At 57.2% G+C, this 12,905-nt stretch overlaps 2 protein-coding genes across 9 annotated transcripts; one reads left to right on the forward strand and one right to left on the reverse strand.

Moving 5' to 3' along the window:
- Positions 1 to 306: 306 nt before the first annotated feature.
- Positions 307 to 3,987, reverse strand: EMP3 (epithelial membrane protein 3 (MAM blood group)). Of its 4 annotated transcripts, none has more exons than XM_072607466.1 (5): positions 3,814 to 3,987; positions 2,750 to 2,841; positions 1,992 to 2,103; positions 1,478 to 1,618; positions 307 to 1,342 (listed from the first exon to the last, which is right to left on the reverse strand). In XM_072607466.1, exons 2-5 carry the CDS (start codon positions 2,825 to 2,827, stop codon positions 1,182 to 1,184), a joined length of 492 nt encoding a protein of 163 aa, XP_072463567.1. In that variant the 5' UTR covers positions 2,828 to 2,841; positions 3,814 to 3,987; the 3' UTR covers positions 307 to 1,181. The 4 variants fall into 4 exon arrangements, with proteins under 4 accessions (XP_072463567.1, XP_072463569.1, XP_072463568.1 ...); XM_072607468.1 differs by having other exon boundaries at positions 2,750 to 2,870; positions 3,814 to 3,979; XM_072607467.1 differs by having other exon boundaries at positions 3,789 to 3,972.
- A 2,668-nt stretch (positions 3,988 to 6,655) lies between these two features.
- On the forward strand, positions 6,656 to 12,423 carry ODAD1 (outer dynein arm docking complex subunit 1). Of its 5 annotated transcripts, XM_072607401.1 has the most exons (14): positions 6,656 to 7,202; positions 7,291 to 7,387; positions 7,505 to 7,694; positions 7,787 to 7,909; positions 7,997 to 8,110; positions 8,208 to 8,275; positions 8,927 to 9,114; positions 9,485 to 9,619; positions 9,958 to 10,040; positions 10,210 to 10,381; positions 10,605 to 10,762; positions 10,857 to 10,960; positions 11,319 to 11,397; positions 11,672 to 12,423. In XM_072607401.1, the coding sequence occupies exons 1-14, from the start codon at positions 7,145 to 7,147 to the stop codon at positions 11,750 to 11,752; spliced, it is 1,650 nt and encodes a 549-aa protein (XP_072463502.1). In that variant the 5' UTR covers positions 6,656 to 7,144; the 3' UTR covers positions 11,753 to 12,423. The 5 variants fall into 5 exon arrangements, with proteins under 5 accessions (XP_072463502.1, XP_072463499.1, XP_072463498.1 ...); XM_072607400.1 differs by having other exon boundaries at positions 6,945 to 7,202; positions 7,505 to 7,909; XM_072607398.1 differs by having other exon boundaries at positions 6,943 to 7,387; positions 7,505 to 7,909.
- Positions 12,424 to 12,905: the final 482 nt, after the last annotated feature.

The raw sequence follows: 12,905 nt of genomic DNA on the forward strand, positions 1-12,905 counted from the left end.
GGCCCTGAGGGGGCAAGGCTGGCTAAGCAGGGACTCCTCAGTATGAGTGGCTGGGTCATTTAATTCCAGAGCAGGCTGGTAATAGGGACCCAACATGAAAGAAAGGCATTTGCCATGCTCCCATAAAACATTGGACTAGGGGCATCTCCTCCCTTTACTGGGGATTCTCAGGCAGCTGGGTTTCTCCTCTGCCTAGGAAGAGGGCATTGCGCCTCATGCGGGTGTCCCAGGGAGTACTGGAGCAGGCAGAACCACCAGGACAGCATGGGGCTCACAACTGGAAATAATCAGGTCACGATCACTGGGAAGGTTACAAAGCACTTTATTCCCGTTGGATCTCATTTGTGTCCTGTGACATTCTCTCATTGATCCTAAGATTCAGAGCTAAACTAGGCTCTCCTGTTGAAGAGGAAGAAGCCAGAGAAGAATCTGGAACCAGGGCCCAAAGCCAAGTCTCCGGCCTCCACCACAAAGGCTTGTCCCTGCTCTTGTATAATGCCTTCAGTTATACATGGGGAAACCAAGGCCAGGGAGGGGCAGGGACTTCCCTATGGTCACGCGGGCAGGACTAAACCCAAAGCTCCTTCCTCCTCCCAATCCAGTAGAAGGGAGAGGGTCAGATCTCAGAGATGAAGATCTAAGAGTGGAGCTGAAAGGGCCTTTGGAGAAGGCAGGATGTCAGGACAGAAGGGCCATGCTACAACAGAAAGGGATCTTAGAACTGAGGCTGTCAGAGCTGGGAGAGAAGGGAGGGCAGGCGCTGTGCTGAGTATGTGACAAGTATCACTGCATTTGATCCTCAACTCTGGGAGGAAGGTGGTATTATTACCCTCATTTTACAGCTGAGGAAGCTGAGGTGAACAGGTTAAGGGACTTGTAAGTGCCTGAGGCTGGATTTGAACTGAGGTCTTCACTCCTGGCCAGGTCATCTGGGCACCAGCTGCCTGAGTAAGAGCGGGAAAGGCCCCCAAGGTACCGTGTTAGAGGCAGGAAGTGCATGTCAGAGGGGTTGGGCAGGGAAGAGGAAGAGGACCGAGAAAGCTTCTTCTTACTCCCCCATTCCACAGAGGAGGAAACTGGCCAGGGTCAGGACCTAGCCCAGGACAAGGCAGCTGGAGAGGCTGCTGTCTCACTGGTTCGGGGGCTGTGAGCCAGGGCCAGCTGGCCAGGGGAGGGGGACGTCACTCTCGTTTCCTCAGGTGGATGTAAATGATGCCGCTGGCCAGCGCCAGAGGAAATGCCACCCAGGCTAGGGCAAAGCAGTAGCCGAAGGAGCCTCCAGCATGATGAAACTCCTTGACGTGTATGGCGTAGATAAGGGCCCCCGTGAACACTGACACACCTAGGGGAGGGGGCAGGGCAGAGGGAGTCACACCCACCCCCTCCCTGCAGCCCCCAGTCTGGTGCCTGCCCTCCCCTCCCCATCCTCCCTTCCAAGGGGCACCCATGCCCGAGGCCCCAGCCCTGGCTCACTCACTGGTGCAGAGCTGGCACAGCCCTGTGGCATAGAAGAGACCCCCTCGTTTCATGTTGTACAGCTGGAACATGAAGAGGATGAAGGAGAGGCAGCAGAACACCAAGGACAGCACCATGAGGGCCTGCACGGCCTTGAGCCAACCTGGGGAGCAGAGCCGGAGACTCTTAGCTGCCATTCCCTTCCCTACGTCTGCCTGGTTAGACTGGGAGCTCCCAGGGGGCAGCAACCCGGCTCCTTTTGTATTGGCACTCCTGGCCCCCAGCACCATGCTTGGTATAGTAGTGTTTCATAAATGCTATTTCATTCATTCATTTGTTTGCATTGGCCCCACCCTCCTCAGAAGGTGGAATCCCAACCCTGGCTGTCTTGGGGCCTTGGGACTTTGCCCCTCAGAACTGGGGGCTGACCCCTGGGACTGATGTTAATGGGCTGTGGCAATCCAAACCCTTCTGCCCCCCCCTCCATGCAGAGGTGTAGTTGGGTGGGGGGAGCTTTGGGGGGTGCTCTCCCTCACCGTTTTCGCTGACATTTTTGCATTGCCAGATCTCCCGGGAAGATTGGTTCAAATGGGCCAAGCATTCCTTCCAAAGGTTCAGTGAGTCATTCCCAGGGAGAATCCACCATGACTGAGACCAGTCGGGGTCAAAAAAAAAAAAAGGCAGAAGAGAACAAGAATTAGGGACGGGGGAGGGTGGGGGGGAGGGTGGCCGAGGGGCAGAGCCTGCTTGGAAGGAGGGGAATTGATGGGTGGGGTCCTAGGGATTTTCCTTAAACTCCAGTTTGACTGTATCTCTGCCTCCCCCTCAGTGAAGTGTCCGGACTCCTTGGCTCTTGGCTAAAGCTGTCAACCCCTCTGTTCAGCTTTAAGGTCTTTCTCTCGTTGGGATCCCCTCAGGTTATGGGCTCATCATCTTTGCCCTCCCCATCCCTTTCCTGGGGTACATCCCCTTCCTCACATCCTCGGATGTCTTCCCTCTGCGCCCATGGGCAGGGCCCTCCCCCGTATGTACATCCATCTATTGTATGTATGTACAAGTGTGTGTCTGAGTGTGTGTGTGCATGTACCTGTGTGTACCATTGTTTCTGCCATATGCGGTAAGCTCTTTGAAGGCAAGGACATTCACTTTTGTCTCTACCCCAAAGGTGCCTGTATTGAGGTGCATCGCACGGCCAGATGCTTTCGCAGGGGTGGAAAAGGCAGGGAAGGGGGGGGAGCAGGGAGGAAAGCCCTGGGCCGAGCCAGAACACCCCTCCCTGAACCCATAATCTCACCTTGTCCAGGGTGGCCACAAAGAGCAGGATGAGAATGAGGATGTGCAGGGCAGAGACAGCCACCAGGAGCAGGGACATGATGCCCACAGAGTCTGGGGGGAGGGGAGAGCCAGGCTGGCACCTAGGTATGGAGGACACTCCCAAGGGGGGAGTTTAGGGGCATGGCCTGGGGATCTAGCCTGGATATTCCCCAGTGGAGTTGAAGGAGATGCCTGCATCCTCAAAGGATGGGGGGGGGGGGGGCGGGAAGCGTGTGTGGAGTGGAGCTGCAGGGGGATCTTCCCCTCCCACACTCCCTGTGTTTGCACCATCTGGGCCCTCTAAGAACTAGAACCCAGACATGAGGATTGAAACCTGCCCCACCTAGTTCCTCCCCACTAGTCCCCAGTTTGTGAGCTGGAGTGGGGCGCTGCCCTAGGGACTAAGACTCCACTAGGCTCTCCTCCTGTCTTCCCCCGCTCCTTGGTGGGGGTTCAACATGAGTCACTGTGACTCATTCCCTTCTCTCCCACCAGAGAAACCCCAGCCCTGGGGCCTTGCTACTGTCCTCCTCAAGTCATCGCTCGGTCTAGGGCAGGGCAGCCAAACACCTGGGGCCTTTCAGGGCTATGGAAGTGAGATAGAGTGGTAAAGGTCTGGGTGCTAGCAGGACTAAGTGTGGGGATCCCTAGGAGAGCAAAACTGAGGTGTAGGAAGCTTGGGATGCCTGGCTTAGTGCAGGGCAGTTAAGGGAATTAGTTGGGTCTCTTCAGAGAACTGGCCAAGAGGGAGAATTGGGGTCTGGAAGTTAGAACAGGAGAAAGACAGGAAATCCTGAGCTGGGGAGTAAGGGCTGTTAGCTCAGATGTCTGGATCCCCGGAGGAAGGAAGACGAGGCAGGAAGAGACAGCTGGGGTCTTTGGCAGAACACCCTCTACTTCCCCCCACCCCCAGCATCTGTGGGGAAGGGAATGTCCCATATGTGGATCTCAAAGAGTGTTGCCTCTCCCCTCTCCCTGCCCCCTCCCCTTCCTGTCCCCTTCCTCTTCCCTTCCCATACCTACTAAGTGCTTTAGGATTCTCACCTTCTCCTTGGCCAGGTAGAAGGTATCTGGAGGCAGATGGGGTCTTTCCTGTCTCAAAGGCTCCTTTCTTTCTCAAATAACGGAGAAGCACTTAGCCAGCGCAGCCAGAGGAAGTCAGAGCTAATGCTCGGTCCCTTTTCCCGGCCTCCCTGCCCCGCCCTGCTCTCTCCCTCCTTCTCTCCACCTCTTGCCCGGCCCCCGCCTCCCTCCCTTCTTCCTTCCTCTGAAGACCCACTCCCTTCTCAGTACGGTCCAAACCACTCTCTCTCTTCCACCCCGCCTAGGTCTCTGCCTCTCTCTGCATTTCTCTGTCTGTGGGTGTCTCTCCTCTGCCTCTGGGATATATTCTCTAACTTCCTTTTTATTTACAAGCAGGAGAAGCCTGGGAGGGACCCAAGTTTCCATTGAATCATGCACCATCATACTTTCTTTATGTCTCTCTGTCTTTCCCTCTCTGGGTGTCTCTCTGTCTCTGTATCTCTATGTTTGTGTCTTTCAAGTTATTCATTTGTCTACTTCAGCCTTGTGTCTTCCACTTTCTGTCACCACTGCCCCTGATCCCAGGGCTTGCAGAGACTGAGGGCTGGGGAAGGTAGCTGGAAGGTAGGACCTTGACTTGGGAAGCCAACCAGTCAGTAAATGTTTATTAATTACCGACTATGTGCCAGGCACCGTATTAAGGGCTGAGGATGCCCCTCCTCCCGCCAAAAGGCTAAAAGATAGCTTTAGGAGTTTATGATCTAATGGGGGTAGACTACACACAAAAGTATATACAAAGCAAGTTGTAGACAGGATAAGTAGGACATTAACAGGGGAAGGAGCTGGGATTCAGAGGGTTGGGGAAAGCTTTGGGGGAGGTCAGTATCAGAGTGGAGGTGTTGAGGTCAGGAAACCATAGTGTTGAGATTTGGGTGCTCAGGACACCCAAATGAATTCGACCCGAATCTTCTTTCAGCCAAAGTAAAACAAAGTTTATTAAAGATTTGCCATTTTGGGTTGATTCTTAACAAGCCTCTTGTATTGACAAGTGGGCCAGATAGAATCTCAGCGAGATTGAATCTAAGCCAGACTGAATCTGAGCACCTTCATGGAGGTGAGATGGAATTTATATACAGAAAGATTGTGTGAGGGATCTGGCGATGGTCTAGGGTGATGGGAATTGGGGTTTAGGGAGGATCTTGATGGGACTGGGGTGACTGATCAAAAGTGGGAAGCAGGTGAGGCAATCCAGAGGTAACAGGTAATGGAGGGCTGGGCTAGGTGAAGGGTAACGGGCATCTGGGTGTGAAAAGCCAGATTAAGTGGGAAGATTGAAGGAGGTTCCCAGAGTCTACCACATCGTAGGGTGGGGTGTTCCCGGCATGGGAGATAGGCAGAGAGAATGTCTGGAGCCCAGAGATGCAATGTCTTGCTTGGGGAAAACCAGGGTGGCCAGTGACACTGGATTGGAGTATGTATTGGGGAATGAGGTTTAAGGAAGGAGGGCGCCAGGTTGGGACGGGCCTTGATCTCAAGAGGGCTCCGCATTTGACCCTGGAGGTGGATGACAGGGAGCCATTGGAGTTTATTGAATGGAGGAGTGACTTGATCAGATTTGTGTTTGAGGAAAGTCACTTTGTTGAGTGGAGAAGGCAGACCTCCCCCCCAGCAGTTACTGCCATAGTGCCCCCCGCCCCCCGTGGCGTTTCTTTCATTCCAGTGGGGGAGGGGAGAATAACCAATACACAGATAATTCGATCTAAAACACAATACAAGTAATGTGGGTGCAGCAGGGGGGCCGCCGTCTAGGAGCCTCCACCAGCCAGAGGAGCGGGCTTTGGAGGCAGTGACTTCGGAAAGTCCTTCATTTTACGGGCCTTTTTCTTCTCTTTGCACCCGCTGCTCCTGGGGTCCCCCAGCACTGCTCGGTACCCAGGAAGAGGCCCCGGGCTTGATGTGATCTGAAGCTCAGATCTGCCACCGGGCAAAGCTCTGCTCAGATCCGGAACAGAAAGCCAGAGCAGAATTGGAACCCAGGGCCGCCTCTGACTCCAAACCCACGGCTCCTTCCTGGCTAGCAGACCGTGCTTGGCCGAACCGGGAGCCGTGGGCACAAGAGACGGATTTGTAGCCCTGAGAGGGCAGGTGGGAGGTGGGCGCGCCCACCAGGCTAGGGCCAGGAGGGCCCCTCAGGCTGATGCTGAGCCCCGGGAGGAGAGCGAGGAGGCTACTGCTTCCTCCCTCAGGAAACCGCAGGCAGCTTTGGGGCACGCCCTGTGCCGCGGGCGGCCTGGAGCTGGGCTGCAGCCCGCCTTCCTTCGAGGCCCAGCCCCGGGGAGCTGCGGCCTGGCAGCACGTGGAAGGTGGCTCGGGCTGGGGGCGGGGCTCCCTCCCACTGAGGGAATCGGGGAGGAGCCCCGGAGAGAGGCTCCGCCTCCTGCTCCGAGCGGTTCGAGGGCGTTGGTGCTCAGGCGCACTAGGCGGGGGCGCGAGGGAGGGAGGCGGCGGTGAGCAGCTCTCCCTCCGCCCATCTACGCCCCATTTGCCACCCGCAGATTAAGAGCCCTTCTCCCCTTAGCTCCGCCCCCTCGGCAGCTCCTAAGCCCCGCCCCTCACAAGCTCCTCCCTCCCGCCCCAGCCCCTAGTCTGCTGCTCCTGCATCCCTCAAATCCCCCTTGTCCCGCCCCCTTAACTCCTAGCTTCAGCCAAACCCCCATCTTCCTCCCCAAGCCCTCCCACTCAAATCCTCCCGAGTCTCTCCCCTCAGCCCCCACCCCAGTTTCTACTACCCACGTCCCCTTTGTCCCGCCCCCCAGCATCCCCAGCCACACCCTCCCAAAGCTCTCTTAAATCTTCACTCTCCCGCTTGACCCCGCCCCTCACCGCTTTAGCTCCGCCCCCAGGCGGTGCCACGTTCTCCTCTCAGCTCCAGCCCCTTTTTCTCAACCCCGCCCCTCCCCTTGGCTTGCATGCCTCTGCTCCGCCAGCCCGAGGCCCGGGGAGGGGTTTGGAGGAGATCCTCTGAGTCAGCCTCCCCCAGAGGGAGTCGGGGGAGGGCCGAAGGGAGGGAGAAGGAGGGAGGGGGGAGAAAGGGAAAGGGGAAACCCGAGGGAGGAGCGTGAAGGAGGGGCCCCAATCCCCCTCCCCCCCCACCCCGCCTGGGCCAGCTTCCCCAATCCCCGCCGCCGGCCCTGTAGCCCCAGCAACCAGGACCACAACAGAGGGCGTAATCGGGCGAGGCCCGAGTCTAGACCTGTAGGGCCCCCGGTGCCCTTGTGCCCCCCAACTTCCCAACCTGGATCCTCCACTGCCCTCCAAGGGCCGCCCAAGTAGACTTCTCCCCGCAGCCACCATGCCGCTGGCCATCAGCGTGCGCTCGGAGGACAGCGAAGCCTACCTGGATAGCTCCGGTAAGTGCTCGGGCCGGGGGGTCGGAGCGGGGCGCTGGCCCGGCCTCCCTCCAGCTGACCCGGCCCCCGCCTGCCCCCCGCCCTGCAGAGGGGGAGCTGAGCCGCCTGCAGAGACAATGCCGGGTGATGGAGGCGGAGCGGCAGGCTTACGGCCGGGAGATCCAGCAGCTGATCCACAAGCAGATGTGAGCCGGGTGCGGGGGGTGGAGGCTGGCCCAGGGCAGGTGTGCTCGGCGAACGGAGAAGGGCGTTCGTGGCTTAGGGCGCAGGCCAGCTCCAGCTCTCTCGGGCTCCGGCCGCAGGGTGGAGATCCAAAGGCTGCAGCAGGAGCAGACGGAGCTCCGGGTGAAGATGGAGATCTCGCAGAGCCAAGCCCAGAAGCTCCTGGACCAGGCGCGGGAGAAGGACCTTCGAAACCTCCTGGAGCGCAGGCAGCAGCTGTACAAGGAGGTGATCCAGGCGCAGGAGCACCTGAAGAAGCTGGACCAACAGGTGGGGCCGGGGCGGGGGGCAGTGCTGGGCTGGGCCTGCCGGCCAATGGAGGACCCACCGAGTCCCTTCTCCACGGCCCCACGGGGCCCCAGATTGCCAAGTGGGAGAGTCGAGTGTTGCTGCAGCTGAAGGACCTCAGGGGCCCAGGCTTAGTCCTCCAGAGGAAGGCCCGGGACCTCCGAAGAGTGAAGATCTTGGAGAACCAACTAGACCGGGTGGGTGCTCCTGGGGCACTGATGGGGGGGAGGGTCCCAGGAGGCCAACAGAGCTTCTGGTGACCCTGCCATCCTGATGCCCTGCAGGCCACCACCCGCTTTGACACCCAGCTGGTAAGGAACAGAATCCTTCGAGAAGAGCTGGGTTTGCTGCACATCCAGAGAAATCGTTTTCTGTATATCAACCAGCAGCTGAAGAAGGTCAGGCCCCCCAGCCCTAGGCAGAGGGAGGCGGGAGCAGGGCTCAGCTTCTCTCCCTCACCAACTTGTTGCCCATGACCGTGCCCATGCTAAGCAGGAGCTGCAGGACATCCGCTCCACCATTAGATCGCACATAGACGAATCCAACTCAGCCTTTGATGCCAGGTAACCTTTGGCTCTTCCCTGGCGTGCCAGGGGGTGCCCTCTCTGCTCTGGGTGAGTGTGGGTACTGGGTTTGTGACAAGTTGGGGGTGGCTCTGTTGGACTCAGGGAGCCAACCCCCTCCTCTCAGTGTTGCTGGGATTGACTCCTGAGACCCTGGGCAGCACCAAGTTCCTTCCCTCTAGATGTCTCTGGAACCCTCTTTAAGACTGAGAGAACCAGCCCTCTCTATTAGGCACCTCTGCGACCCTGCCTGGTGTGCAGTCAACAGGCCCTTCAAGTCTGTTGTCTGGGATGTTCCCTGTCCTCTCCAGGGCAAGGGAGCCAGGCCCCTCCATGTTTTTGGTACAGTCCCTGTCTAGGACTGAGGAAACCAACTCTAACCTACACTAGGCTCATCTAGGTTCTCTGTTGGGGCCAGGATTGAGGGTACAGCCCCTCCTTGTGTCTTCAGGCAACTTCCTTGAGACCCCATCCAGGGCTGAGGGAGCCAGACTTCCAAGAGGGCCAACCCCATCTGTGCTCTTGTGGCCCCCCCCATGTGTCCCTGTGGGCCCCCCATGTGCTTCTGCATGTTCCCCCAATGTGTCTCTGCAGCCCCCCACATGCCTTTGTGACCCTTCCCCATATGCCTCTGTGCCCCCTCTTGGGCAGGGAGGAAGCCAAGCTGAAGCTGAGCCAGCTGCAGGAGAAGCTAGACAAGGACATAAGTCAGTACAATGCTGAGCTGCAGGTGGTGCAGAGGCAGATTTGCCACCTCGAGCAGCTGCACAACTTCCTGGTTACCAAGAACCAGGAGAGACTTGTGGATGCTGAGGTCATGGAGGCCCGACGCAAGCGGGGTGAGGGCCAGGGGACCACAGATTTCCCCTCCATTTAGCATAGAGAGAAATCAAGACCCAGATGAAAGCACAAGGGCATGTGCCTTCTTTAGATGTTGTCATGTCCACCCTCCTCCCCATTGGATGGTGAGGGAAACTGAGGACTGGAAGGGGTAGGGGCATATAATACCTAGGTCAGAGGCCTTTCTTTGTCTGAATGCTTCTGCAGAAGCAGCTTCCCGTGGCCAGAGGGGGAGCTAAGAGAAAGGGTCCCAGGGGCCTGAGGAACCAGTCCTCCCTGAGAGGAAACTGTACAGGAAAAGAGAGGAGTGAGAAGGAAGGGTGGCTGCCAGGACAGAAGAGGGCCGCTGACCAGTGGGGCTCCCAACAGAACACGAAGTGGCCGCAGGCCTCCGCAAGACCTCACACGAGAAGGCTATTTTGCAGTATGAGGAGGTGCTGGAAAAGCTGGGCCAGATCACGGGCCAGAGCAACGCCGAGGACATTTTGCAGATATATTTGGAAAGTAAGGGGTGGAGGGCCGGGTGGGCGGCAGCCTCGGGCAGCCCCATGGCAGAGCAGCTGCTCCACCTGGCCTCCTGAGATCATGCCTCCTCTCCAACTCCCCCCTTCCTGGCTCAGCTCCAACTTGGCCTCCTTAGATCCCTCCCTCCCTCCCTTTGGCTCTGTCTGTCCTTCTCTTCTCCCCTCATTCTTTGCCTTAGTCTCTCCCCTTTGACTTCCCCTTGATCCCCTTTGCTCTTTTTTTCTAGTTCCCTATCTACTCCATCTCTCTTCCCTCTCTTTCTCTCTCTCTCTCTGGCTCTCTGCAATCTCCCTCTCTCTCTCTTCTACTCACCTCAGATGAGGAAAGAAACTTTGCTGAGTTCACCTTTATCAATGAGCAGAACTCAGAGATGGAGAAGCTCAAGGAGGAGATCCAGGAGGTGAGTCCCACCCCTGTTCCCTTATGGGAGCCTCGAGTTGACTCCCCCCATGGCTCAGGCTCCTCATCTGTAAAATGGGAACACAACTCCCCCTCCTTCCCAGTTCTGTGCTGACAAAGGACCCTTAGGACCTTACCGAATTCCTGAGTATTGTGGCTCTGGTCTCTAGATTCAGGATGCCCTGGCTCAGTTGACCTTGGCCCAGGAAGAGGCTGACAAGGGAGCCAAGCGTCAGCAGCTTGATGCCCTGGAGCAGCGAAAGGTGGATTTGGCTAAGGAGGCCGAGGTGGTGGAGGTCAAGCACAGCAATCTGACCAAGATCCTAGAGCAGCTCAAGTCCGGTGAGGGACCCCAGGACCTAGGTGACCTCTGGCCAAGTCCCCAACCCCTTCTCAGCAGAAGGGCACACAGACTTGGAGGAGGGGGCTCAGGGAAAGGCGATTGAGGAGGAGATGAGAGGAGTCAGGAGCTGAGAGGGGACTGAAGGGAGGGAGGGACCACCCCGGTCAGGGCTGTCCAGGCCCTTACTGACCCCACCCTCCCCACCCTGGCCCCACTCTGCAGCCATCCAGTCTTTGTTCTACAAGGCCAAGTGTGACGACACCAAGCTCAAGGAGCTCCTGGGAGGCAGCCACATGGGGAACAAGATTGTGGAGCTGCTTCTCAGCCTCACTGAGCAGCGAGTGATTGACCTGCTGGCCACCCAGGCCTTCACTAACTCGGTGGGCAAAGTCTCCCCCCCCACCCCCCACCCCCGTTGTCCTGGGGAGCTGAGCCTGAGTGCCCCTGCTGATCCCTGCCCTTGCCCTCCCTCAGGAATCCAGTACCTACAACCCCAAGTCCACCGCCCTCAGGCTCCTGGGCCAGAGTGAGGATGCCATCCCCAAGAAACTTGTTCCACCGCAGGCCCCCAGCAACATGTGAGATGCTGACTGTGATACCAGGGGCTCAGATATGGGAACAAAGGAGGGGAGGCCCTAGGGGAGGATTCTGGAATGGAGGGATGGAGGAAAGATTGAGCCTCACAGAGACCTGGAGAGATACTGGGCACTTTGGAGGGCAGAGCAGAGTCATGGGAGGCGGGTAGAGATTTGGGAAGGCCACAAAGAATGAGGGGCAGGATGAGAGGGACAGAGAGCTGGGCAGGATGAGAGGGACAGAGAGCTGGGCTGTATAGGAACAAAGGTCCTCTGGGGGACAGTCAGGGAAAGGGGAAATGTAAGGTTGTGAGGGGAGGGCCAGACTCCAGTATGGCTGAGGTGGGCCCTTTTATCCTAGGGACGATCCCATGGGGCTGGAGCAGATGGATGAACGGCCCTTGACTCGGGAGGAGATTTTAGCCATGGTCTTGAAGGCGGTGAGAAGTGGGGGCCTTGGGGGAGTCTGTGGGAGGCCCTTCCCCCTGCCTCTGGTCCCCAAGCACCCTGTCTGTTCCATCCCCCCCCATCCTAGCTCCTATCCTCCTCCCTCCCTTCTCACCCTGGCCAACCCCTCCACCTTACCTCCCTCATACCTCTTCCCCACCACCTCCAGGGTCCTCTTGACCCTCTTTATTGCCCCCTCCCCCATCCCCTCTGCATGCCCTCACCTTCCTGTGACTGCCTTTTCCTTTCTCTTTCAATGAAGTACAGATGCAGGAACGAGAACAGGTCAAGGAACAGTCGCCCATGTCGATGCCACCGAGCAAGAGGGCATCAGAAAAACCTTTGTAGGCCAAGATGCAACCTCCAAGCATTTAACCTTGCCTGGCTTAGAGATCCTGTCCTCTCTGTTGCTCACCTCTCCCTGCCCCCCACCCCCCACAAGAAGGGCTTCCAACTTTCTGTCTGTCTCTTCAGCCCTGGGAGTCCTTGGCTGTCCATATATCTAGGGGCATCACAGTCTTTTGGTGGTTGTGCCTCTCCCTTTCCTGAATTTTTGCTTCCTTCCATCCCTTCCCAAGTTCAGAGTGTAGTGGAGGCCTGGGTGGAGACTGGGGGGGAGGGGGGGGTCCAGTGATGCTGTGACCTTGGGAATAAAAGGTACTTGCCCCAATGGGGCCTGTGAGGCTGCTTTCTTCTGTATATTACAAATCACTTTCAATTCAGTTATCAATAAGTACCTACTAAGTGCCAGACTATGGGACAATAGCAGAGGGGTTTTTGTTTAGTTTTTTAAGATCAGTCCCTGCCTCCCTAGTACAAAGGCCTTGGGGTCTGTCATGATATCATGCAGGAGCCAGTAGTTGAACCACAGAATTATTGGAGGACTTCTATTGGTAGAAGGGGCATGTTTGGCCTGAGGGGGCAGGGGAGGGCAGGTGGGAGAATTGTCTTGAAGTATTTTCATAAATTGTCATGGGGAAGAGGGATAGGACAATGAGGGGAAGTTATAAAGAGACTAAGACTTGATGTCAGGAAAAATGTCTCTACAAAGAGAGCTGCCACGCCCCCATCCTCCCTGGAGTGGATTGCCTGGGAAGGTGAGGACTCCTCGGAGATTTTCATGTATGTTATAGTGGGAACTCCTTGGAAGTATGAGTCACATGAGATGGCCACCAAGATGCCTTCCAACACTTAGATCTGTAGTAACAGATGATACCAGCTGCCTGTAATTACCCGCTGAGCAGGGCAAGCCACTGCCATCAGCCACTGACCACCAATTCCTCTTGGTCCCTGCTAGGAACAGCCTGAGCTGGGCCCCTAAGCCCAAGAGCCTTGAAGCATTGATGCTTCAACCCACTGCCCTCAGTCATCTTGGAAAACAGCCCCTGGCAGGGAGGGTTGCCAGGGATCAGCCTGGACCCTGCTTCTTTGGGTGCCACAGCCACATCTACTGAAGAAAATTAAGGTTCTATCCCCAAAATCCTTGGCACTGTCAGATGGC

This window comes from Notamacropus eugenii, chromosome 5 (genome assembly GCF_028372415.1).
Source record: "Notamacropus eugenii isolate mMacEug1 chromosome 5, mMacEug1.pri_v2, whole genome shotgun sequence".
NCBI lineage: Eukaryota > Metazoa > Chordata > Mammalia > Diprotodontia > Macropodidae > Notamacropus > Notamacropus eugenii.

Coding starts and splice junctions, on each gene's coding strand:
- EMP3 (XM_072607466.1), bottom strand. CDS start 2,827: ATGTCCCTGCTCCTGGTGGCTGTCTCTGCCCTGCACATCCTCATTCTC. Junction 2,104..2,749: donor TTGTGGCCACCCTGGACAAG/GTGAGATTATGG, acceptor GACTGGTCTCAG/TCATGGTGGATTCTCCCTGG. Junction 1,343..1,477: donor GCTGTGCCAGCTCTGCACCA/GTGAGTGAGCCA, acceptor CCCCTCCCCTAG/GTGTGTCAGTGTTCACGGGG.
- ODAD1 (XM_072607397.1), top strand. CDS start 7,145: ATGCCGCTGGCCATCAGCGTGCGCTCGGAGGACAGCGAAGCCTACCTG. Junction 9,620..9,957: donor TTTGCAGATATATTTGGAAA/GTAAGGGGTGGA, acceptor TACTCACCTCAG/ATGAGGAAAGAAACTTTGCT. Junction 10,382..10,604: donor CCTAGAGCAGCTCAAGTCCG/GTGAGGGACCCC, acceptor CCCACTCTGCAG/CCATCCAGTCTTTGTTCTAC.